This window comes from Scatophagus argus, chromosome 4, assembly GCF_020382885.2.
Source record: "Scatophagus argus isolate fScaArg1 chromosome 4, fScaArg1.pri, whole genome shotgun sequence".
In the NCBI taxonomy this organism is placed as follows: domain Eukaryota; kingdom Metazoa; phylum Chordata; class Actinopteri; family Scatophagidae; genus Scatophagus; species Scatophagus argus.
In genome coordinates this window covers 23,389,991-23,416,668 of record NC_058496.1, presented here as the reverse complement: position 1 = coordinate 23,416,668, position 26,678 = coordinate 23,389,991, and the positions used below count along the sequence as shown (strand labels likewise).

The following is a 26,678-nucleotide window of genomic DNA, read 5'->3' as shown; positions in this document are numbered from 1 at the left end:
GTGATCCAGCAACATGCATAACATTAACTGCTGGGAAAATTAAAGCATTTAAACATCAGTAGGTTATTATCATATTAAACTACAGGCATTAGTAAAATGAGCATAACCAAACAAGACCATAAAAGATGACATTGGCTGCTGTGAGCAGCTTCTACTCCTTATTTTACTTGTGTGAGTCACATGATGGGATTTGGAGGGTAATCCGCTGAACTAATAGTCAAATAATAGTTAGACGACACCGTTTCTCCTCAGCAAACCAAACAAAATCTTTTAGAGAGATTACTGGTGGCAAAGAGTGAATACATTCATTCATTTAAAAAAAAAAAAACTAAAACAAAACAAAACAAAACAAAACAAAATATTCAAATTCAAACCCCAGATATTGCAGTTAAATTACTAGTGTTAAAAAACCACCATGCACACCATGCTTATTCTTATACATGAAGAATTTAAAATGGCTTCCTTTTACAAAAAAACAGCGCTTGTTTCTCAACTGACTCTCTGTCCTCCGACAAACAACAAAGCTGTTCCCAACTATTTTTCTAGTTGATACAGCACAAAAATAAAAACTATAGTATTCACATCTGGACAAATGGAATAGAGAAGAGTGTGGAATTCACTTGAGAAAAGGAGTACAGAGGACAACATATGGAAAGAAGACTGCAAAAACACAAGCCAGTACCTTTGTTGACGTCGTCCTGAGTGAAGCTCTGTACAGGACCTTTAACAGAAATCTTCTCCACACGCCCACTCTTGCTGAGCTGGAGTTTGCCGGCCGGAGGGTCTTTGGTCAGCACATACCTGAGCTTCAGGCTGTCTGAGTCAATGTCTGTACCTTTCAGATTCTGCTCTGTGATCTTGGATGAAGTTCCTGAAATAATTCAGAGCACTGAATGTCTAGTGTAAAAGTAAATGCAGCACAACATTAACACTCACTTGAAAAGTACTACATTTTCAAGGCCTTACTTACTTTAAGGCTTTTCTCATGCTATCTAAGAATCAGCCGAGACCTTGTATTGACATGACAGAGCTTGTATAAATGATAGATCCAGCTCTCGTCCCCAGCTCACCTCCTGGGAGCTGCAGGCCTCTGTTGACAGTCATTCGAGGTCCTTCGCTCCTCCTGACATCCATGGTGAACTCCAGGCGGCCCGTGTGTGTGTGGATGCCATCAGTGAGGGTGAAACCCATTTCATCTGAACCCCCACTGACCGTTTCAGGGGTGTACACCAGCAACTGGTCCAGGATGTCCTGGTAAGTGAAGGTAGAGCCCTGCGTGAGGACACGGCCGTTCTCCAGTGGCTGGGAGTAGAACTGCCGTCTGCGGAGTTTGCCTGAGGGAATGGGAGATTAATGAACCTGATTTGGAAGTAAGTATGTGTAAGGTGTGCAGATGGTAATTGTAGATGAAATAGGCACCAGTCAAATGGAGGACGTTTGAGTTTTTCATGCAGTACATCAAAGACACAGACGGTCTTTGTAGAAACTAATGAAACATTTTAGATTCCACTAAATTACAATGCTCCTTAAATCAAAGCCCAGGTTTAAATGGGATTTGAGCCTAAATCTTGTAGCATAATGAGAGGACACACACACACACACACACACACACACACACACAGACTCAGAGATAAGAATATATTGCCAGTTTTGGTAGTAGTCATTGACAATTATAACAATGAATGACACCTCTCCACTTCCTCCCATAGTGCAAAAGTGATGCTAAAATATCCCGCATACAAGCGCTGCCATCATGTGCTGGTTACATCATTTGGAGCCAGAGCCTGTACAGTAACGATCGGGCAACTGAACCACGGGATCATGTTCCCGCCCATACACCTGTCTGACCCAATCCCAAGCAGAGCATAGCTGTAAATTATGATGCAATAATTGATAATGATAATGGTGTAGGTAATTAAAACCAAACTTATCAGAAAGATGAACCCTTAAATTTAAACACACACCACTGTAATGTCTTTTGTAAAAAATTTGGGAAAAAATGTATTTGACATGTACTTTGAGTTTTAATTTTTGTCAAAGACTCCTCTGCTAACATGGAGGGGGAGGGGTTTATGAGCTGCCACCAGGAGTTCATTTCTGGAGAGCTCTCATGTTGTCCATACTTACATACAATCCAAGGTATTTATAGCAAAGTAGCACAGCCACAAGCAAAAAAAAAAAAAAGTCTAAGTAAAAAAAAATGTAAAATTGGCAAAATTACAACTAAAGACTGTTGCTGTTGACTGTTCGCATGGCATGTTCGCTGAACGCATTTCCTTTTGTTGTTGTAAAATACATTGTAAACAGAGTAGACTGTACAGCGGCCTGTTCTTGTAGCTGCTTCTATGTATTCATTTATGGTATCTAATGGTTGATGATTGCTTGATAGCATGAGGCAACTTTCTATCTTTATCTGTGTGTGCTGGAGTGTTGCAGCATCCTGACATCTTTTTTATGTTACAAGCCTTTCTTGCTCTCTGATAAATGTGTGTGTGTGTGTGTTTGTATGTGAAGACAGTGGGGAGGCAGCCTGTTAAAAAGACGAGCTGTCTGGGACTCATCGCCCTGTACGAAATCATTCCTCTCCTGCTCTCTGTCCCAGATCAGCCTTACACGCTGCTGGTTTTATGATGTTGGTGCACTCGGTTTCACCGGCTGCTTTATGGTGCTTTTACTGGGGAGGGCAGGGGGGTTGTTATGAGGAACGGCCCCTGGCAGGTGCCTGGCAGGGTGGTGGACAGATTAGAGGTGGAGGGGTTGAAAATAACAGCCAGCAAGTTTCCAGTGGATGTTTGTGGGTAAAATAATCCACAAGGGTCATCTGCTGAACCGACTTTTTGAGCGCTGTGCCATCAAGACCAAAAAATTCTGTAATTTCACACAGCAATGAAAAAATGAAATAATGCTCAAACACGACGTTGCATTATTGCAGACTGGATGGGTCTGAAAGAAAAAGCAGGGATTTTATTTGACAGACAATCATTTGGTTTGTGGTCAAACATCTGAAACTGGATCCCAGTCCTCCTACTGGTGAAAAACTGATTCCACAGGACAAAGATGGAACACATCAGCTAACCTCAGAAAGGAGGAGAAAATGTTCAGTCATAATGAAATATTTTCTTCTTAAGCCTTAGCTTAATAAAAGTATTGAAGTGATCACACATGAAAGTTGTTTTTTTTAGCATCCAAGCAGCCTTTTGCCTTTGGCAGTACACTCTGTCTGTTATATCAAACTTAAATTCTGACTTTGTATTAATCTGAGTCCTGACTGGATGCTCGATAGAAGAAAACTGAAACCACTTAAACTTTCAAGTTTCAAGCAAAAATGAAATTGAAATTGGGTAGGATGATATATTGCTGCGTAAGAAATATGTTTTTGTCCAGTGAAAATGATATTTTTTGTGAAGCAATTTCTTTTAGTCTACCAAGATTTGACAGGCAGGAGAGAAAACTCAATTTGGGATGGTGAGGGGACGTCACGAAAACAGAGTGTTTGGAGGTCAGTTGATATGAGTGTGTGTCGGTGTGTTGTGTGAAGCGAGTGTGTGAGGAATGGCTGCAGTCAGAGTGCGGCACCGCAGCGGACGACCGGTGTGTTTGTCTTCTTTTAAACCGTTTGGGTGTCGGAAGTGAGAGTTATGTGCTTACGAGTGTGTATGTGCGTGTGTGTGCGTAAGGGTGTTTATCTCTGTCCCATTCAGAGCAATTTACTATCAACAAACTGGGTCAGTATATCTCTCTACTTGGCTGTTATTAGTATGTGAAGTGTGTGTGTGTAGAAGAACTCTCTGATAGCGTGTGTGTTGTGTGAAGGAGCAGGTATGCGTGTATGTATGCTAATACATAGACTCTGTATTTTTTTTCAGTGTTTAGTTGCAGTGTATCCTGCATTTGCATGGATGTCAGCAGCTGACATCTACATTTTATCAGCAGTAGTTGTGAGGCCATAATGGCTGCTTAATGGCTGGTTTCAAGTAAACCACATACTCTAAGGAGAAGATGTGGACTCAGTAGAAGGCTGACCTTCTCCACATGTGTCCGGGGGCATGTGGGTGAAGAAGATGTCGATCACTTGTGGCACCTACTGGCCAGTTAAGAGGTGTGGTGCATCAGCAGTCACCAGTGGTATAAAAAAAGTTTTTCGAAAATTGTGAATCACAACCACTAGCAGTCCTTGAGTATTATGTCAGTAATAATAATAATAAAATATGTAAACCCAAATGAATGCAACTTATGAAAACATTACAATTCGAGAGCTTTTGAAAATGCATTTCTTAGGTTGTTATGCATCTGCCTGTCTGCTAAGATGTTTCGTGAATGTTTTTCTTCCATGCTGCTTCTTCAGTGGCAGACCTTGATGCAACAGCAACATGGTTCAGTACAACATTAGAGTAGCTGTCCTCATGTTTGTAGACAAGCCCAGGGAGAAAGCCGTTTATGAAAGTCTCTGTGTGTTCAGCTCCCAGCAGTTTTGTAGTCTCTAACTGTTTGTGATTCAGTTTTTATGGTCATTTTGAAAGCTATAGTGCTTTTGAACTGTATTATACGAAGAGGTGTTCCTAATTTTGTCATCAAGCCTGTTCATATTACTGACACTAGACTAAATGATCAAAACTCCTCTCAGTCTCAGAAGACCTGATTACAATACAGGAGTGTGTGTGTGTGTGCTGTTTTTAGTGCTCACCATAGGAAGGCTTCCTGATGATGGTGAAGAGGATCTCGTTCTCTGGTGTGTCCTGGTCGAGGACGCTGAGAGACGAGTTAGTGATGACGACTCCAGAGTTTTCCTCCACGTGGATGCTGCTGACCGACACCACGGGCTCTCTGTCCTCTTTGCTCTGCTGAGAGAGGTAAAAATAAGCCACTTCAGAAGTGAACTGCATTAGTAATCTGACACTGTTGTTCACCAACAGATCTGGCACTTCTGTATAAGGTTCTTCAAATACTGCAGTGCGGAGAAGAGGAATGACTTCCTGCATCGAAGTGTCTAAATGAAATCACTTTCTATCCTCTCATTCTTTTTTTCTAACACACACTCTAAAGTATCATTGCTACACACACACACAGACACCCATTTCCTCTAACAGACATGCACTTACAGACTTATTGTATGCATACAACAGGCACGCACACACTGACAGCCTCATCAGTTCCACTCCAGACTTAAAACGGACTTAAGTGATCGATATGGACACTGAGTTTGTTTAGGCTGAACGACAGAGCTGTTTTTATTTCTCTGAGATGAAGTCGTGCAGATCAAGGATGGCGGTTAAAGAGCTGCTGTGTGCAAAGGCCTCTTTCTAAAATGACTGATGGAGCGTAAAGTTGGGCTTTAACAGCTCAAACTTTTACTGGTGACACAGCGCAGCTGTAAGAGTCAGCGTATTTTGGTCCTCAGGGTGAAACATTGACCAGATAATAAGTAAAAAAAAAGATAACCAATTTAAATTTAAGCTTAATTTTAACCTAATCCAGAACCCTAAATGAGTTCTTTTGAAGATCAGATCAATTATCAGCTGAGATAGTTAATATCAGTATACAGTCAACTGAATTAGCAAACTTCAAATATTTAAGGGTCTATTGTTTGCTTTCCTAACTTTCAGTTAGTAAAACAATAAGAAAGCAGACCCCCATGTAATCTCTCATTTTAGCTGTTACTTTTATTATGAAGATCCTGGGATTCCAGAGTATCCGTGACAGAATCTTTTATGTTAACAGGTGAAGGATCATTGTGATAAATGGGATTGAGGGAAGTGCTGGAAGAAATGTCATGGAGTCTCCAAAGCATGAATGTGCGCAGAAAATGTGTTTCTATGACTAGTGACAGGTGAGGCAGATGCAAAATTAAAAGCTTGATTTCATGGTACTTCTGCAAGTCCTACTTATAACCAAGTGGCATCAAAATATATGCTGCAGGATTGTATGAAAAAACTACCATGAAAAGCAAATCTAAATATCTACAACATTAAAGCAAGCGTTAATTATAGCAACAAGTTTGCAACACCACCTCATGCTCTGGTGTTTTAGATGTGCCTCCAAAAACAAATACACAGACACCATGTACCTGGATGTCAATTTCCACATTGAAAGCCTCTGTCTGGCTGTGTCCATCGCTGATATAGAAGCTGAAGACGTCCTGTCTGGCCTGCTGAGCCTGCTGAGCTTTGCGCTGGCTGTCCTGGACGTAGAAGATGTGGTCTGATGTCAGGTCCTCCACAGAGAAAGGCACATCGGGGGTGACAACCTGCGAGCCTCCAAGTGAGCCTCCTGGACAAAAGGAGGATGGAGAGACAGTTAATAGAAATCTGAGATAAAGTAAGAAGCTATTGTTTTCTTAACTGTTCTTCAGTGCATGATCTCTTTAGTACTTTAGTTCTGTTAACTTTAGTGTGAAACTTCCATTCATTTTTATCTCCAGCTGTGGTCTCACATTTCAGTACACTGCAACATTTACCAAACTACAACACAAAGCTCCTCCTGACCAACCAGTTTCCAGGCCGTCACTTACAATATCTGACAGCTAGAATGACAACAAAACGTGTCTTTTTTCCCCAACAGCCTTTTTATTTCACTTTAGTGAGAATTGTCTGGCAGTCTGGATGCAAGATAGATGCACCTTTGCAGTTCCATACAATGGTGACATTCATGTCTTCGAAGGAGAGTTGGGTGAATGCGCAAAATCAACCTTGAAATCTCTGTAGCCTGAGACAAAGTGTGAGTGTCTTTGTTAAAGATGGATGACTCCACGGTGAGCTGAGTCAGAGCTCCGCAGGGAATAACTGATGTGTGTATTTGTGTGTGCGTGTGTGTGTGTGTGTCCGCGTGTGTTTTCAGGCACAGCAGTAAATCACATCACATCTCCATCATCTGGCTGTTATACGGTGAGGGACGGGAGTCTCTTATCTGAGCGGGAAACCTCACAGAATCGTAATCAGGAGAGGAAATCACCTGCAGCCACCACAGAATTGCAGGGAAAATTTTGGGTGAGTCATTTCTTCTTCTGTTCTCAAATATGATATCTGCTGATTTTAGTATTAAAATAGAAAAAAATAACAATGCTGACATCTTAGGCTATCTCTGACTGAGTAAGACTTATGAAAGTTGTGAGTCCGTACGGAAAGGAAGGAAATTACTTTTTCAGGGATACGAAGCACAGATGTGTTGAGTTACGCAGATAGGAAGCATACTGTAATATTAATCCAAGGATTCTGTCATTTCACAATGAAAAATCTATGTAATAACTTTTTTTCACACCTTTAAATATTTCTGAGACTTTAAAATTTAACTTTGGTGGCTTTGAAGAAATACTTCACTGACAATCTTTGTACTGAATATATTTTAGGTCTCTGGATGCTTCCTAAAAATCTAATTTCGTCAAAGAATTTAATTTTGGTCTCCAACAGACAAAGTAACTAAATAGAACAAAAAAAAAGATCTACAGTGAAGTCTGTATGAATGTATGTACAAGTTATATAAGAGTACCTTTATGCAAAAAGTGAAAAATTGTGTTGAATGAATAAAAGAAATGAATCATTGGTGCATCATTCAATAAAAACTTTAAGGCCCCACTGGCTGCTCCTCAGGCCGTTCTGCATGAAACAAACAACATACTGACAAATATGGCTGTTTTTAGAGCCAGAAGTTCATTCTTATTTGTCGACTATTAAAATGAAATGTAATATTAGAGAACATCCCTGCACGTGTGCCTGTTACTGCGCTAACAGCACAAATGTGAATGCAAATTTTTTTGGTAGAAGCTGTTTTGCATATAAATACGACATATATATGTAAGTGTGTATTCTATTGTGTATTTTCTTTATGCTGAATAACTCTAATGTAGTCATGCAAATGCAGAACATTAACAAGTGAACGAATGCCTTTGTGTTCCCATGTATTTGCACATCCACACTAAATCAGTGCAAAGGCACCACGCTGACAGTGACACCGGCTGGCCTCCCCTGTGCCCCGGTGACAGCAGCAATTCAGTCACCTCACACTGCCGACTGACTCTGCTGAATACCAAAGACTGTCCCTCTGCTCCAGCAGCCATAAAGGACAGTCAGCCGGGACATGAGGAGACAAGAACGGTCCCAGGTGCTTATCTACAGCAGCAGACAATATAAAAACCCAACTCCATGTATCCTTCATTGCATCTGCACATAACTCTATTTCGCATGTAATATTGCAGCGCCTCATTTGCATTACTATGTTTTTACATCTATTATTAAAAAAATGCTGCTTTGCACATCAACTCTGCATGTTAATCTGCTGCTGTAACTGCCACTGTAAGAGCCAGTTAAACAATTCACTAGTTTTAACGTGATTTAATTGTGCTGCAAACATAAGGATAACAAGTTAAGTCAAGTGCAGACTGACAAAAAAAAAATAAATTAAATAAATCTCAAAGCAACTTGACACTAAATGGCGGTGGTGAATGTCTCTGGTTTCTTCCAGAGCATTCAGCTACATCTCTCAGCCTTAATTAGCTAATTTGTCTCAAAATTCACCGGCTCTGTCATGATCTGATGATAATATCAGTCAGGCTCCCTTACCTGCAATGGTGCAAAGATTATGTGATGACAAAGTATCTGAGATGTTTTGAACGCCTGGGAGAAAAGCTATCGACTGAACCTTAAGTTGTTAATCTGGGGGAGGTTGTAAACGTTTCATGTTGTTTTGCTGTTTAATTTGTCAAAAGAGCACTAAAACAAATTAGTCATACTTTCATAACCTGACCTTTACTCAAGACATATCTCATGTTCTTTCTTTCTGTCTAGGTGTACGTGTTGTATTTGAATTTCTGACTTCCATTATGCTCTTGTAATAATGACATTTTCCCTGTTGGGACCAGTTCCTTTTCAGCTCATCTCATCTTTTTAATTTTTCCAAACAGTTTCTCTCAGGATCAGAAGAAAGTACAGCGGCGGTTGAGCAAGCATGCAGTCAAAATTGGGACTTCAAACATGGCCCCATCTGTAGCAGGCTATCTGGTATTGCTAATCCACAACATAATCAAGCTGAGACAGATGGCAGCGGCACCACAGAGAATTCAAGCGGCATTGTGTGCATATGAGCGTGACATAAATAGAAATGGTGAAATTATTCAGACTAATGCAGGTGTAGCCTTGCACATACATACAGAAGTACAACTGTGTCACACGTGCATGTACGGTCTGTTTCGCTTGTTCTGATTTGTAGCCCTCATGTAGATGGACAGACTGTCCTAATCTAAGCCACCTGTCTGCAACAAAGTTCACACTCTGAAAGTCTACGGCTATAAACTTCACAATGCTAATAAAACACACACACACACACACACACACACACACACACACAGGAGATCTCACCCATGTTGGTGTTTTCGATGAAGCCATACTTTGGAGGAGTAAGGAGCCAAACCAGCAGGTCCTTCCTCGGAGTGTCCAGGTCTGACACTATGATGTGATTGGTAGAGAGCTGCACTCGGCCGCCTTCTTGGACCTAAACAACACAATATGAAATTAAGTCCTTTTAATCCCGTTGTTTTTGGTCAGTGGACCCACAGGTATTGGGTTTGGGTTACTACAATAGAAGCAAACAGAAGTTCTAAATATTTAGAATCAGAATTTGGTAACGGCAGCATTTCTTAACCGTTTCAACAAACTTATTTGATCCTGATTCTGTTTTTCTCTGCGCAGGGAAAACTTCAGGTTATTTTACTTCAACATTTTATAGCCTGTATCAAATAGTTCATTTATTTATATTTATTATTATCATTTTATAGTTCATTTATTTATCATTTAAGATTTATGTGAGAACTCTGATCTGGACTTTTTAACCACAAAGAAATGACAGAACATAATTAATTTGAGAGGGGGAAGTTTGTAGGGCCAAGAACGTTGTTAATTAAGTGCTGCCTGAGGCTTGAGCTCTTGGAGTTGCTTCCACCTTTATTGTTCTGTATTTTAAAGTAGAGCCCTTCGGGATTTCACTTCGTATCTTTCGTGAGGGGCGGGTTTGCAGTGCTAACACAGGATTCATCCCTAAGGAGAACTGTGACAGTGACGACTTGTGTATTCTTTATTAGATCACATTTCCCCTCCTCCACCAGCTGTCCAACACAGCTAGAGTTAACCTACTTCTCAGAGTGAGAGAAGTCAGATTGCTATGCCTTCTATGCCAAGACATATTTCACATTTTCAACCGCCAAAGGAAAAGAACAGATAGGGACAGATAAGTTGCACAGAGCAGTTAACTGAATCATCCACTGGATATTTGATAAGAGGGAAAGACAAGTCCCAAGGCTGTTGAGTGATTATGTATCAAACAAACAATCCATCTGAAACAAACAGGACACTTTGCTGTGTTCACTACTATAACAGTGCACAGTCTCTTTGAGATCAACTGAGAAGAGAAAGTGTCTCAAGAGAAGAGCACAGGTATTTACTAACAGGGTTTGTCCCCTGCTATTTGAGGGACAACATGTGACAGTGTGCCACGTTTTCCTCTGCTTCATTTGTCTCGTTAATGACTGTTTCTAAATACAGCAGCTGCTTTCAACAACTCAAAAGAGTATTTTAGGATTTCAGTGTTGTATGAGCGGGCAGGGTAATGGGACGGAAATAACAATGTGCAGGAAAATTTCAGAGCTCAGCCTGTCTGTGTTGGTTTGTGTGCTCGTGTGTGTTTCTGGTAAACGTACAACACAACATCACTGAGTATTTTTCATGTATACTGTGAGTGACTACCTTGATTCCACTATGGACTGTGACCACCGGCGGCTGTCTGAGCGAGTTGGTGATGGTGATGGTGCACATTTGGTTATCAAGGCGATTGTTGTCTCCGTCATAAACGACAAAGTGGAAGATGTCGGTGACTGGCTGGCTGCCAATCTCTAAGGAAGTGATGTACCTGTGGATGGACATATTGGGTAGATTTAGTGTCTCAAAAGACAATTGTCAGATTTATTACGTGCAGTTTCACAATTATTTTGTCCCATATAATTCTCTTCTAATGAATACATAAATATGTGTTTATGTGTAGAGTTCTGACTGATTGCAGACATGGTAAAGCTTTGCCCTCCCATAACGATACAGCTGCTAATCTCTGCAAAGCACTAATAAAATTGAAATTTATACCAGTATGATCTGCTCTAATCCCATTTAATTCTCATATAACAATTCTCGGCTCTTGTTTGCATGAGCCAACGCCAGAGACAAAACTAATACAGGCGATTTGAAGAATGCCCTCAGAGACCGTGCTATGCTAAAGCTAATCGGGGCCTGCATTATGGAAATGAAGCAGTTAGTACCTGAATATTTATATTTCATCTTAGTGCCTCTCACTGGGGGCCTCAGAACCTCTGGCAGGTAATATCAGAATGATGCTAATTGGCATCGCTTGTGCCAACAGGCTGATTCATTGAACATAATGGGGGAAAAGGCAACTAAATTATTCCCTGCTGATTCATTTGTTTTCTTACTGAGTTTTGGTAACATTAATGTTTGCAGAGCTCTGGTCTCTTGAGAAGAAATGTTAGATTGAAGGAAAACCTGATGTTTCTGTAAGCTATTCACGCTTCGTCTTCTGCGGTAATGTTGACAGGAAGATATTGTGTCCTCATCAACTCAGTCTGCTGCAATCAGAGGAACTGATCATGACTTCGATGGCAGCATGACGGACCCTCCAATCGCTTTAATCTCGTACAGAGTGGATTGAACACCACCAATCAACACTTTTCTTTGAGAAGAGCCTCTTCATTCAAAGCTCACAAATCCTCTCTGTGCCCAGGCTAACCAAAACCATAAGGCTCTTGTTGTGCAAAAACCTCTTGACTTCAATCTAAGTGGTTTTAACTTCTGTTGAAGGATTCTACAACCCTCTCTGGATGGATAAAATCATAAAACACTTCTGAATCTCTTTTAAAACAGACAAACAAAAACAAACTCAGTAAGTCTGCAGGTCAGGGTGAAAACAAAATCTCATAGCTCCTGAAAAAGTTGCCATCATGAGGGAGCTGTTAACAGAAACAGAACTCTTATTCGCTACTAATTCGCTCTCTTCTCTCCCACAGACACTCATGAACCTTTATTGCTTATACAATGATGGCTTCTGGAAATGACTTAGGGTTTTTGAAAGTCATTTTTGGTTAATAGCTGCAGGTTTTGCTGCATATTCTGTTTTTATAAGCCTCTGAGGTAGCATTTAAACTATCGTGGGAAACTGAAACCCTGTACTGAAACGGAGAACATTCTTGTGGGCACTTTTCATTGCTAGTTTTAGAAATTCTGGCCTTTGAAGCCTTGAAATAAAATACTTTGAAATCACATTTAAATGATTTCTCTATGCAGTTATTTGATAAAAAAGGATGACATTTCAAGGTGTAACGGGACAAATAAAAAAACAAGAACAATACATCAGTCTAAAGTTGGTGAAAACTTTGTTAAAGGTCATAATGGGCTAATCATAAAACATTCCTGGCTTATTTGATTTTGACTTCATTCTACATTGTCTATAGCATGCTAAACTCAAACCTGATCCTGTGTTTGTTGATGTCTTCCATGGTAAAGGAGGAGTACTCCCTCAGCTCCTGGTGCTCCTGCTGGGACTGGCTCCTGGTCAGGATGCCGTACATTGGTACTGACACCAACTGGATCTGAATCTGGTCGTCTGGGGATGTGTTGTCCTGCGAGAGACAAAACAGTATGACTTCAGCAGCGATATAGACGCAACTACAACTTTTTTTAACAGAAAAAGCAGATACTCAAAGAATACTCCAATAAAACCCACAACAAAATAGCCTGCCTGAAACAGCACCTTAACTGACTCAGTGTATTGCAGAGAGGCATTTAAAGAAGCACTTTCTAATCTTCAAATACCAAATGAGGATGCTAACAGTTAGCGTTCATCTTCGTTTACTTACAGTATAAGTCAGGTGTGAGCGCCTGACCACGGTGCTGCTTTTCTCGCCCACCTCCAGCGACAGTGTGGCTGCTGGGTCACGTTGTGGCCCGTCATCCCCGGTGCTCAGCACCACCACCTGCACCACTGTGGTCGCCATAGAGATGCCATCGCTAACGGAGAAGGTGATGGCATCATCCTGGGTGGACAGGCCAGCATGTCGGTAGAGCAGAACGTTGCGGGTGACGTCGCTGAAAGTGAAGGTGTCACCTGACAGGATGGAGAACGTGTGAATGGAGGTGTGTGCTTGTACTGTTGGTTTGAATTTTCATATTTTTCTGTCTGACTACTCTTTGTGTTCATCAACCTGTGACTCAGCGCTGTACAGGGAAGCTTTACAGCTGCAGAATATGTACAATGGGAACAAAACTGAGAGTAACAAATTTTTTGAGGGCACAAAAGAAATTTGATGTATTTCTTCCAAGCTGCTTGATCGTGGTCATTTTGTATCAATTAACTCAATTAAACTTAAACCAAGAATATAATAACTTTAATAATAAAAATGATAAGACCTTAAAGAGTTCAAATTTATCATTATTCACTTTAATTAAATTGCAAATTTCTAAAAGAAAGTTGTGATAAGAAATTTTAAGTAGTCGCACCTATACATGAACGAACAATAAAACAAATACATTTGTGTGATTACATTGATCTCTCAACAATGTGTACGAGGGCAGGTTTTAACAAGAGGAATGTGTAGATGGTCATCCTAGTCTGATGCAGATGCTATGAATGAGAATCATAAACCCACAACATCCTGCAGTGGTCAGAATCTACCAGATTACCTGAAAGGTAAATCTTTGTCTGCTGAATCGCTGACTGACTACACTTTATAGCTTGTTTTGTGCTTAGTCAGTAGTGGTGACATCAAACTTCCATATGTCTGTGTTACGTGTGTGTTGGTATATTTCATCTCACCATTGGTCATGCCGGTGTGTGTGTTGCCATCTGTCTTAATCAGCTCTCCATGAATGGGAGCCTCCACTAGCTCAAACTCCAACTCGTCTGGAGCTGTGTCAGCGTCACTCACTGCCAGCTGCTGACCGCCTACAAACACACACACACAAACACACACAAACAAGATGAAAAAAGAGTTAAGAGAGATGAAGCAGGAGAAGGAGAAAATTAACGGTCTGTAAAAGGCACACACATACACACACACACACCCACACAGCTCTTTCTCCAGTGTTGTTGATCATCAGGGTCGTACTTCAGAGCTCATTACCTCACACAGACACTTCATCACTTACTGGACCTCTCTTCACCACAGGCTCTCTGCTAGGAGATTAGTATTGGTGCTGTGTATTTTTTGTGTGTGCTTGTTTTCTTCTCTCACCTACGGCGGCCTGTCCTCCCACGCTGACCTCCAGTAGCGGGTCAAGAACCTGAAACACCGGCGGCTGCTGATGATTCGACAGCAGCAGGACGGCAAAATCCAACTCAGGAGTGGTGTGTTCACCGTCCGACACTGACGCAAACACGCAGGACACAGAAATGACACAGAGAAGGCACAAAACATGAAACACAGAGAAAAATAAGGAAATTAATCGGATAAGCAAAACCCTTCTTACAAGAAACACACAAACATTCACACACACATCAGAGGCTAATAATTTCCCAGCTCTTTTACTGAGAAATGACACCAGGAACAAAACCTAATCAGCTTCCTACAGTTGACTTTCTAAACACGATATTATTATTAATAATAGAAAGACAAAAAAGAAAAACCGAAACCATCACGAAACACAATATTAATCAAACCAGTGCAACAAAGATTCAGGTGAAAATTCTTTACACTCATTAAACACTACACTCGGCTTTATTGGCCCTGCTTTTGTCACTTATACACTAAAAATAAACAAACAAACAAACAAACAAATAAATAAATAAACTAAGACAGTAAAAGAAGCCAATTATCACATTCAAAAACAACTAACAGTTAACAGCTAAATTTTCACTTCACATTCAAATTAGCTCAGACAGCTCATCTCAAACATCCGTGGGTATTTTTGTTTTCTTCTGCTGGCTAATTAAATAGTTTGAGTTTGAAAACTTTTTGTTTATCTTTGTGATGACGTATTTACAGACGCGTGTATATTACAGAGCAATAATATTAGAGTAGAAAGAAAAAGAGGTCTAACAACACCATTACCTGGAGTGTTGTTTATGTCATATCCACAGAGTAGAATCAGAACATCCTTCCATTCAATGCAAACAAACAAACAACAAAAAAAAAAATCCTAAATTCTTCTTAAATGCTTTTCAAAGAAGCACACGTCAGTGTGAGTCCACATTTTCTGCAGACTATTCTGTGGCTGTTTGGAGCATACTGGACGTGCACACTGGCAGTGGAATGTGCTGCAGGAGTTGTTTGTATTGATGCTGTGATACTTGCTTTCTACTCTGGAATCTTGTTGCTGAATTCCTTTCTTAACAGACACGAATTCAAACTGATCGCAGCCGCTGCAATCTGCAGAGGAAACAACGTACTTTGTGCGTCCTCCTTTTCAGCCTGTAAATGCCTCTGAGATCCTTTTAATAGGAGCTGCTGCTTAATTACAGTGACTAGACAATTCTCAACTCAACTCAACTCAACTTTATTTATAAAGCCCTTTAAAAACAGCTGCAGCTGACACAAAGTGCTGTACATAAAATAAGACATGAAATAAGACATATAAAACAAAGAACAATATAAAAACAATAATATACGATAAAACAATGTTAAAATAATATTAAAGCAAAAACAGAAACAGGGTCTCATGCTGGATTAAAAGCCAAGGAATAAAAATGGGTCTTAAGACGTGTTTTAAAAACGGACAGTGAAGGGGCTTGTCGAATGCATAATGGGAGGTCATTCCACAATTTGGGACCAGCAACAGAAAAGGTCCTATCCCCTCTGAGCTTCCGTTTAGCCCTTGGTAACTCCAGGAGCAACTGTTCAGATGACCTGAGGCACCGGGCAGGAGCGTATGGGCGGAGCAGCTCAGAGAGGTAAGGCGGGGCGAGACCATTTAAGGATTTAAAAACAAATAAAAGAATCTTAAAATGGACTCTAAAGTGCACAGGCAGCCAGTGGAGAGAGGCTAAAATGGGAGTAATGTGCTCCCTCTTACGTGTTCCAGTTAGGAGGCGAGCAGCAGCATTTTGCACTACCTGGAGACGCGCGAGGGAGGACTGGCTGACTCCAAGATAAAGTGCGTTACAGTAATCCAGCCGCGATGTAATGAAGGTGTGGATTACTGTTTCAAAGTGCTTTTGTGCAAGGAAGGGCTTCACCTTTGCCAGCTGCCTAAGGTGAAAGAAGCTGGACTTAACTATTGCACCGATTTGCCGGTCAAGTTTAAAATCACTGTCCATCTTAAAACCCAGGTTTGAAACTGTTTGCTTCCTGTAAGGCAGCAGGGGGCCTAAGTCAACAGGAAGTGGTTCACGAGAGCCACTGGGACTGAACACCATCACTTCTGTTTTATTTTCATTAAATTTTAAAAAGTTCAAAGACATCCAGGCTTTAATGTCTTCAAGACATAACAGAAGTGGTTTCAGGGAAAACCCGTCCTTCTTCTTCAGTGGCACATAGATCTGGGTATCATCAGCGTAACAATGAAAAGAGATACCATGTTTTCTCAGGATGGAACCTAGGGGCAGCAAGTACAGTGAGAAAAGCAGGGGCCCTAAAATTGAACCCTGTGGAACCCCATATAACAGCGGAGCAGAGCGGGACTCAGAACCACCAAGGCTTACGCACATAGTCCTGTTTGCCAGGTAGGACCTGAACCAGTCCAAGGCGGTACCAGAGATGCCTACTAGCTGCAACCGATGCACTAAAATGCTGTGGTCCACGGTATCAAAAGCTGAACTTAAGTCAAGGAGTAGAAGGGTCACATAGTCTCCAGAGTCATTTGCCAAAAGGATATCATTAAAAACTCTTAATGGAGCTGATTCTGTGCTATGTAGTGTTTTAAATCCGGACTGGAATACCTCCAGGGCCTCGTGCTCATCCAGAAATGATTTCACTTGAGTATACACAACTTTTTCCAGGATTTTTGAAATGAAAGGCAGTTTGGAAATGGGTCTAAAATTGGCTAGCACACCAGGGTCAAGACTGTGTTTCTTGAGAAGGGGTTGTACCACAGCATGTTTAAAACTTTGGGGGACAACACCAGAAGACAGACTGCTGTTGATAATGGCCAGAACCGTCTGCCCTATACTGGGGAAAACATCTTTAAAGAAGTGGGGCGGGATAGAGTCACAGGGAGAACCTGATGGTTTAATCCGGTCAACCACATCTTCTAAGGCCTTCAGGGACACAGGCTCAAACAAATCAAATACAGCCGAGCAAGGGACAAGGTCAGAGGGGTCAGATGCAGTAGTAGGGATGAGAGCCCTTGCAGTAGTAACCTTGTCAATAAAAAACTGCAGGAAACTATTGCACATTTTGGGGGATGCCTCTATGCACACCTGGGGGGGATTAAAAACAGCCTCGATGGTTTTAAATAGCACACGCAGGTTGTGGTGATTAGATTCAACAAGCCTGGACAGGTATTGTCTTTTGGCCTCCTTAACAGTGCTCTGGTAGCAGCGCCAACAGTTTCTTAAGATTTGGTACGAGACCTGCAGCTTGTCCTTATTCCACCTGCGTTCAGCTTTTCGGCACTCCTGTCTAGCTGCGCGGGTTTTCTCATTAAGCCATGGCTCAGGTTTAACTTTGAGCTGCACCGTTTTTAATGGAGCCACAGAGTCCAGTATGGTTCGGCAGGAGGAGTGAAACCAGGAATTTAGCTCCGCCGTGTTTGCAGATGGTAAGCCAGAGGAAACACACAGTCGGTTAAAAGCAGACGAGAACTGACCAGCAGTGGCAGGGTTAAAAATCCGACGGCTCCGAGCAGGAGCGGCAGATTTGACTGCAGAGCAGGAAAAGGCAGTTTCAAACACCACAGGCAAATGATCAGAAAACACATTGTCACAATTTTCCATGTTGGACACAGACAAACCATGGGAGAGGACAAGGTCTAATGTGTGTCCATGTTCATGTGTGGGACCAGACACACACTGCACCAAATTAAAAGAGTCAATGAGGCTTAAAAAGTCCTTCACCATCGGCTTGTCAGGACAACACACATGAATGTTAAAATCCCCAACAAGGAGGACACGATCATACTTGGTCATAATTTCAGCCAGCAGATCAGAGAAGTCAGTGGTCTGCCCATGAGATTTCTGGACTTACGGGGAATTAAGAGCAATTTGGCATGAAGATGACTACCTGTGTGTGGAGGGATCACTTTTCATCATGAACAGCAAAATATTGATTACTATTTTAGTGCATTTGTGACTAGATGCTGTGAAAGTTACTGCATGAGTACTAAATTGTTGTTATTTTCTTTCTGAAAGTGAAAATCGGTGAAAAGATTTACCATAAAATAAACAAAAATGACTCTTTCTGATGAATGGCCACTTTCAGACAGTGAAATCAAGTTTACATGTAACTAGCATTTACATTTTTTAGATGATCAGGTGTAATTTAATTTCAATGCATTTTATATTTTAACCCAGTTATACCTGCACTTTCAATTTGATTTTATATGTGAAGTCTTGATCACAGCATAAATGTAACCAAATGTCAGAAAACAGCGAAAGAGCCAAAGCTGATGCCTCTGTCTGATCAACGCTTGAAAACTAAAATCCATTTCAGTGTTAGTCAAATAAAAAAGCAGCACACTGTTAGAAGTGAAAAGCTGCCATGAGAGCAGGTGTAGAGATTTTTTTTCTTAAAAAATTACAATTATAAAAGTTGTGTTTGAAATGAATATTTCTTAAGTTATACAAAATGCAAATACTCTAATTGAGTACATTATCTCAGAACTGTACAGTATACCAGAATAAATATAATTTATACTTTGTGCCACAAGCGATGAGTGACTGGTGATAACTTGCTGCATTTTCTAAGGGCCACCAACAGAAATCATCTTTTACTTCAGTAGTAAGTCAGAACTAAAGCAGGATTGATGGAGGATAAAAGCATCTTAGGCTGTGTGTGTGTGTGTGTGTGTGTGTGTGTGTGTATGTGCCTCAAGGCCTACACTAAAGTGAAAAGCACTATGGTGACGCCTCTGAATACCGTAAACACATATTCCCCAAACATTTCCTGTTGGAGATTGAGTTGTGCAGCAGTGATTCATCAAACGTGCAGTAAACAGAAGGGACTAACAGGTTAAAGGTCAAAGAGCCAGAACAGAAAATCACTATGGATTTAAAGACCAAAGGTGCCAAAGAGTAACAAAAAAGCAAAGTGGCAGATGTGAAATGCAGGAAGAGTAAAGTAGGAGTAAAGAACAGGAAAGGAGGAGTGAGATTTAGTGTGGAGAAGAAGATGGGAAAAGAGAAAAATGGGGGAGAAGTAACAACACTACTGAGGAAAGAGAGAAGAAAAAGATAATGTGAAAAAGTCAAGGAAAGGAATGATGAGAGCAAAAAAAAATATCCAAGAGAAGGATGGACACGTGTGGTAAAGATTGAAAGGAAGCGAATGGAAACAAGAAAGAACAAGTAAAGAGTGATGAAGGGAGAACAGCAAATGAGAAGATTAATTCAAAGAGGTGAGAGAGAGAAGAAGAAGAAGAGATGGGGAGGTAAGAGACAAATATTTCAGTCGGAGAAATCAAGGGTAGAAAGGAGTAGCCAGAAAGAGAATATTGAGGATGGAGGAGGTGCTGAGGAGGGAAAATGAGTCTGAGGATGGAGAGGATTTAGCATGAAAAGAAGAGAGGAGGTGGAAGAAAAATGTGTGGGATGTGGGAAAGCGTTAAAGAGGAGAGGACAGAAGAAACAATCCTCCTCTTCCTCTTCCTCTTCCTCCTTCTCTTCTCTAAACTAAGGAAGATGAAGCATTTACCTGTGAAATAGATGCTCAGTGACTCCGGCAGGCCTGTTGGGATTAAAAAAGAACATTTTTACTGCTGTAAGATGATAAAAGTGAAAAACAGTGGATTCAGGCAGAGTTGACAGGGTGCTGCAGTGAACATAAAAAACTGAACGGATGATGCTATAATACATAAAATTCAGGAGACACTGAGGGTGGTTTACTGCTGCAAAGCCTTCCACTGGAGCGCCACAAACCCAGATTAAGAGAAACTAAAGTCAGCTTTGATCTTGGATTATGGGTTATCTTTTGGAACGCACATCTCCCGAAGACTTATAGATTTACTTTGAAAATGTCTCATCTCATGCCTTCACATTGTTTTTGAAATAGTTAAACTTCACTCTTCCTGCTCACCTGCTAACATTTATTATCGATAGCTTCACATTAGTATATATCATCCAGGGCATGACAATCCAGGGCAGAAAAAAGAGAGTTTTTCAAAATGACTGACATTTTGGTTCCAAATGTACCACATTAGATAGATGAGATAAGAGTTCTCTAGAGCACTAAAATGATATACAGATGTATTGATGTCACATGAAATGACATCACAATCCTGTAAAACCTCTTGTGGGACTTCTATGGGATCAACCATCCAAGGACAAAGGGAGCATGTGAACAATGGTGTAGACCTTTTGACTATGACACCTAAAGTCAGCAGAGTGGCCCTTTAAAAACACCAGACTGAGAGACATATTCAATCACGAGAAAGCAGCAGCTCTATGAATAGTAAATCACCTGAAAATAATACCAGTCTGTGTCCACTGGTATTATGTGGTGAAACTACAAAAATAAAAAAACTAGGATTACTTATTGTGTTACCACAGAAAGTTCTTGTGTGTGTGTGTGTGTGTGTGTGTGTGGGGGGGGGGGGGGGGGGGTCATTTCAGGTGAATTACTTTTGCTTTTCAGAATACACAAATCTGCAACCAATCTTCAAGCATCGTTTTGTGTGTGTGTGTGTGTGTGTATGCGTGTGTGAGTACTTCTGTTGGTCACGTAATCACGACCCTGACTTTGGTTTGTGAGTGTGTGCATGTGTGTATCTCACCAATGAAGGAGTACTGGTAGAGCTCCTGCAGATGTGAAGGGGCCTGTGGTGGTCTGTAGATGATCTTGCCATTATTGACGTCGGCCTGAGTGAAGTGTTTCGCCGGCGTGTATGGTCTGTCCCGATGCTCGATCGTACCTGTGGGCAAGCAGCGCAAGAAGAAAATCACTTCCAACATTTATCCTGCGTCTATGAGATTCAGAAGCTGTTGTGGGGGCGTGAATAAAATCTCTTTTGCTTGGCAGACAGAGCAGAAGGACCACAGTTTCTTTTGGTATATATCATACTGATGAAAACGGCAGAAGCCAGAGGAATAAGCTGAAGCAGAGCATTCGGTGTAGTGTTGCACTATTTGAAACCTGTATCACACACCGAACAAACCACAACAACAGAGACAGAGGTGACGGTGAGGTAGCCGGATTGTGCTGATACGAGATACATTTGTGTCAACAAGGTGTCACTGCTGGAAAAAATCCTCATATCAAGTTGACTTTTTAAATTAAATATTTAAAAAGACCTAAAAACTGTTAGGTGCGGTGATTGTAACCAATGTGCAGCATCAGAACAAATATGACTGGACGGCAAGTTTCAAATCTAATTTCAGGAAATAAAACATTCATGACAATGCTGCTGTTCAATCTGAATCTGTCCTCCTCCTCATTGGCTCTGTTCAAAATGATCTACACACAAATTTATCAGTCCATTAGGTGATGAATATGACCCATTGTAAATCGTTTTTCCTCTTTAATTAGATGGAGAGCTGAAAATGACACACCAGTCTGTCAGATGGTCCAATGCTGAAATTAATGGCTCCAGTTCTGAACGCCACACTAAATTCAGCAAAAAGGAAATCAACACTCATTCTCATAAAAGTCCAGACAGAGAGACAGTAATTGAATTACTTTGCAGAGTTGTACTGGCACTGAGTCCAGCTTATGAACAAAACAATATTAGTTTCTGGCTCGTACTCCCAGCTGGGAAAAGCTAAAACCACAGACAAGGCATCAAGGCCAAACTTGTCCTGCATTGCTCATACAAGAATTTAAAATCATTATCTTCTTTTCTAGCATGTGTGTTTTACTTTTACTTATCCAGAAAAGATTATGTATTAAAACTCTTTATCAGTATATTTTGATAGCAGGAGGCTCCTGAGAAAAATTCCATGGCAGAAATCTGTGGATCACACTGCCTTGCTCATGGGTAAGGGATAATTAAAGAGGAGCAGTAAAGCTGAGGAGATGAACTTCTCCCACACTGCTTCTGTTTAGGCTCAAACACAGCACAGACTCAGAACTTTTTTTGAATCCTTTTTATCTTTTCCACGTTATGTGGGAGAGATCAGTGTGTGTGTGTGTGTGTGTGTGTGTGTGACTGACCTTGTCCTGGCGGTAGGGCTTTGGTGATGTTGTAGATGAGCTTCTCATTGGGAGTCTCGGAGTCGATGAAGGATAGAGCTGAAGGTCCTATCTCTGTCACCCGATCCTCCAGAGCCTGCACACACACACACACAGAAACATTTTCCAGTAAATCTCAGGACACTAATATGTTAATATGTCTTATTTGACCAAAAATAATTAGAACTAACATACATAAATAGATGTAAATTAAGGGTAACATTGACACTAGAGCAGCCTGAAATACAGCAAAGTCTGGTTTCACTGAGCCACTTGTAGCACATAAGAATTCCCTGGTTCAAGAATTGATAATTTACATTTGGGAAAAAAAGTTCTCAACAAGTAAAACATGAACAAAGTTTCTGCGCACCATAAAATATTAATGTCAGATGAGTAGGACCAAAAATTGTGCTCTGAAAATGTGATGTAAATGTGATCTTTTGGGTTACGTTTGCCATTGGTTTTTATACCGTGATCTGTAGGTCACAGTCGGGGGCCAGCTGAGGGAATCCTGGGATCTGAGGCAGGACTCCTATGGTGAAGGTCTGGGCATCGCTCTGTATGACTGGGGCTGCCTCCGTGGAAACCTACACACACATAAAGACACACACAAGTTTATATTAGAGATTGAAAACTTCTACAAGAAAACACACCTAGTCACATCCCCATTCCCATGACTCCATTCTCTACCCACTCCAAACATCTGCTACCTTCAAGTTTGAACTCTCAATCTGCAGCACATCTCCACGATAAATGTCTGCTTTTCCACTGCGAACCGGCTTGTGCGTTACACATTATTTCTGAGTGACAGAGCTGATGACAGGCACTTGAGAATCAACAGAAGTAAGATACAACAGATCTGATGAAAACCAGCTACAATCAAATAACTGTGACACCAGAAAGTGAACCTGGAATCAGACCGTGCTGCGGTTTCTTTCCATAAATCCCTACACCACAAGAATATTAATGGAAGAGATGCCGGTTTGAGCAAAAATCAGATCTCATTCCTGAGATGACCATGTTCAAATAATAATCTGTGTCCAGTGTTAGCAGCTGTCACGTTTACAGAAGCAACAACACACTGATTACTTTTATATAACTTTCTAAAATTCGTAAGCATCCTCTGTCACTCTCAAACTTGTTCTAGCGACTTTCTGTTCAGCAATTGACTTTGGCTTACAGCAGTCGTTATTGGGAAATATCTCACAGGGAGGATTATGATTTTTTATAGAGATAATATTCAATGTTGAAATAATAGGTTTGGGAGATTTAATAAATAATGCAATTAATTCAGTTTTCAACTGTTCAGTTACTGTAACATGATGAATGTCAGATTTATGACCATCCATCTGTCGGAAATGCTCGACTGAGTTAGTTAACACAATCTGCATTTTGGAGTTATTAAAATACAACTACAGTCACTTTCAAGTGATTTTTGTCTGGTTTTCATTACAACAAAAGCTATTTTCCAGAGAGCGAGAGTGATACAGAGAGAAAGCCAAAAATTTGGGTGTAATGGTTAAGATGCATTTTGTAAAATTGGTGCACAAGTCAAAATTGGGCATTAAGTTGCTCTTCAAGCATTTGTTGCCTGGCAGCTCCTTCCTTCCAAACAGGAAGTAATGAGTCTGAGGTGCATTTGGGATAAATAATGCAACTGTTTTTCTTCTGAGTGACAGCATGAATGACCAAGAAGAACACAAAATCCACCATCTTTGACAGAAAAAGCAAAGAGAAAGCAAAAGAGGACAACTCTTTTGCTTTCTCTTTTCAGCACTGTGTTGAGGCTAGAAACCTTGGCCTCTGTACTTCTGCTTGTGTAAAATGCAGCTGATGATTTAAATCAGAACTTAAGAATATGTTGAGCTGAATTGCTGATAGGTCTGGGCGAAGCTGATGGATCAGTCTAATCACCTCCGCCCTCCTTTCTGGAATGAAATTACATCTCTGCTCTTCTGACTATGCTGCTACAATGAATATTTTTTCCCCCAACTTTTACATCGAACTGTGTTAGTGCTGCTCTATTTCTCTCACATGCAACATGCAGTGAAACACACAGGAGCAGTGGGCAGCATCAAGCGCCCGGGAAGCATATATTGGGGGTTAAGTGCCTTGCTCAAGGGCATATCAGCCAGCTAATGGGGGGGTGGGGACATTATCACTCCACCACACTCAAATTTTTCCTGCCCATCCGATGGGGGAATCGAACCAGCAACCTTCCAATCACAAGCCACGGCTGCCCCCCCCCTTACTCAAGTGCTCCACAATATTTAGCCTTAACTTGTTTTGTCCCAACATATAAATAAGCAACAGCAGCGGCTTTAGTTCTTCACTTTAAAAGCCAATTATTGTCACCATTTATTTATCCTGCTGCTGCTGCTGCTTGTTCCTGTCACATCAGTGGCATTCAGGGGAAAGAAAGCTCAGGAACTTTTAGTCAGCTCTGTCAGTCAGAAGTAATGTGTTAGCATGAGACTCAGTGCTGAGTCAGCTGGATTTATTACAGGTGGTGCTGTAGCAGTAAATTATTGATTATTCAGCTGATTCCATTCAACATAAATGATATATATTTACGTTCTATAATTTGAAATACAATCAATCTTACATTAAAACTGCATGAGACAAGAAGTTATTTAAAAATGCCCCTGCTTTATCAACAAAAATCAATGAGCTTCAACTCCATTCCCAAATTAAACTCACATATTTCATTTATATAGCTGTCACAGTAAGTGAAATACAGCCTCTGCCTCGATGTGAAGAGAGTGTGAGGCACTGTAAATCTATTAAACACGACACCGTTTGCTTTACAGTGCAGCTTTAAAAACTGCTTCACTCCTTCTTATTTGTTATTGTGTTCAAATTATTGACAATGTATCCCTGTGTTGGCTAGATGTGTGATTATTTCACTTTTTCTAGAACATGAGTAATCAGAAGTTTCTAAGGCATTTTACTCGAATCTAAATTATAGATTTTTGGGTGAAACACAAATTTTTTTGCAAATTGTTTGCAAATATGTCGACAATAGAGAAAATCAATCAGTTTTACCAGCCTTTACTCTTTAACTCAGTTTAATTCAGTTTCTGAGGCTGTCATAACAATCAACAGACTCTAACTGGTCTTGGGTAGCAAAATCGATTTTAACTTTGAATTGCACCTTAGCTTTATTTTTCCATCCTTTTCTTAGAGATCCAGTGTGCAGGATTTGGTGGCATCGAGCGAAACTGCAACCAACTGAACAGAAAAATTATGCCTTCGCTACTCTACGAGGCTACCACAGCACCCCGTCTTCAGTTATTCAAGTTACCTAATAATAATCTATAATCTTTTTAATTGACAGGATAAATTTATAGCACACGTGCAGTTTTTTTGCTGCCCAGGTTCAGGAAGATATTATTATATGATCAAGCCAAAAGTGAGGAAAAATAAAAATCTTTGAAAAGGACAATTTTTCACTCCAGACAAAACTGCATATGTATCTTTGATGTGAATATGGTTTTTATTTGCAAAATCACATGTTGATGCGCGAGAAAATATATGTGTAGAGGGCTGTGCAGCCGCTCAGCTTCAGAGCTCAGAGCTGCAGAAGCAGAGTGAATTTCAAAATAATCATTTCTAACATGGCGCCACACACTTCGATCAAAGCCAGCGGAGGACAATAATATCACCCTGACAGACCGTCAAGTTTAATCGCCACCTCTAACAAACGGCACACACGCTTCCAGCGGTTCAGTTTGTGACGGGTTTTGCTTTCCCACGTCTTTGCTTTCCCACTTCCTGTCAAACTGATGAGACACTAGAGAATTTAATTTGAATCCAGCACTGAGTAATTGAAACACACATGCCCTGATGGATGGAACCAAAATGTAGGGGGGTGGATGGAGGGAGAGAGCAGATGTCGTCTCTTTTGTTTTTCTAATGGAGTCGAGGTGAAGCGGAGACTGGCATGAAAGCACTCTAACAACGGCGTGATGAATGCTGCATCGGTTTTACTGGGATTGTCTTGGATTTGGAACCAATTTGAGAGTAATTTGGTGCCATTAATGCCAATCAAAATAAGTCCCTATGGGTTTGGTTTTCAGTATCAGTGAGTCACACAAGAAGTTTGCTGCCAATGTCTGGACTGAAGTAGAAGAAATCCACACTTAACTCACTTAAAGAAGAATTGGGAAAGAAGCCAATGTGTGAGGACAAACAGGAGACACATGCCAAAATGTTGTCTGAATTAATACAGAGAAAACTGTTAAAAAGAAGTTGGTTAAAACGACCAAGTGATGAGCAGACTGAGGCTTTCCAAATAAAAAGTATGGACTGAAGAACATTTTTTTACAGATTCCTATAAGCTGTCTTCTAGATGTATACCCACACAACCTGGTGGCTG

General features: G+C 40.7%; 1 protein-coding gene across 1 annotated transcript in view; it reads right to left on the bottom strand.

Annotated features, from left to right (window-relative positions):
* Positions 1 to 26,678, bottom strand: part of fras1 (Fraser extracellular matrix complex subunit 1) — a gene marked incomplete at its 5' end in the record, with an annotated part of 148,067 nt that overhangs the window by 29,090 nt on the left and 92,299 nt on the right. Inside the window, 14 exons of the mRNA XM_046386137.1 lie at positions 683 to 871; positions 1,071 to 1,334; positions 4,685 to 4,841; positions 6,065 to 6,267; positions 9,348 to 9,480; positions 10,728 to 10,890; positions 12,513 to 12,664; positions 12,902 to 13,149; positions 13,858 to 13,986; positions 14,276 to 14,407; positions 19,829 to 19,861; positions 20,907 to 21,044; positions 22,283 to 22,397; positions 22,771 to 22,887. Coding sequence (XP_046242093.1) covers positions 683 to 871; positions 1,071 to 1,334; positions 4,685 to 4,841; positions 6,065 to 6,267; positions 9,348 to 9,480; positions 10,728 to 10,890; positions 12,513 to 12,664; positions 12,902 to 13,149; positions 13,858 to 13,986; positions 14,276 to 14,407; positions 19,829 to 19,861; positions 20,907 to 21,044; positions 22,283 to 22,397; positions 22,771 to 22,887 — 2,173 coding nt within the window. The remainder of the gene's footprint in view (positions 1 to 682; positions 872 to 1,070; positions 1,335 to 4,684; positions 4,842 to 6,064; positions 6,268 to 9,347; positions 9,481 to 10,727; positions 10,891 to 12,512; positions 12,665 to 12,901; positions 13,150 to 13,857; positions 13,987 to 14,275; positions 14,408 to 19,828; positions 19,862 to 20,906; positions 21,045 to 22,282; positions 22,398 to 22,770; positions 22,888 to 26,678) is intronic.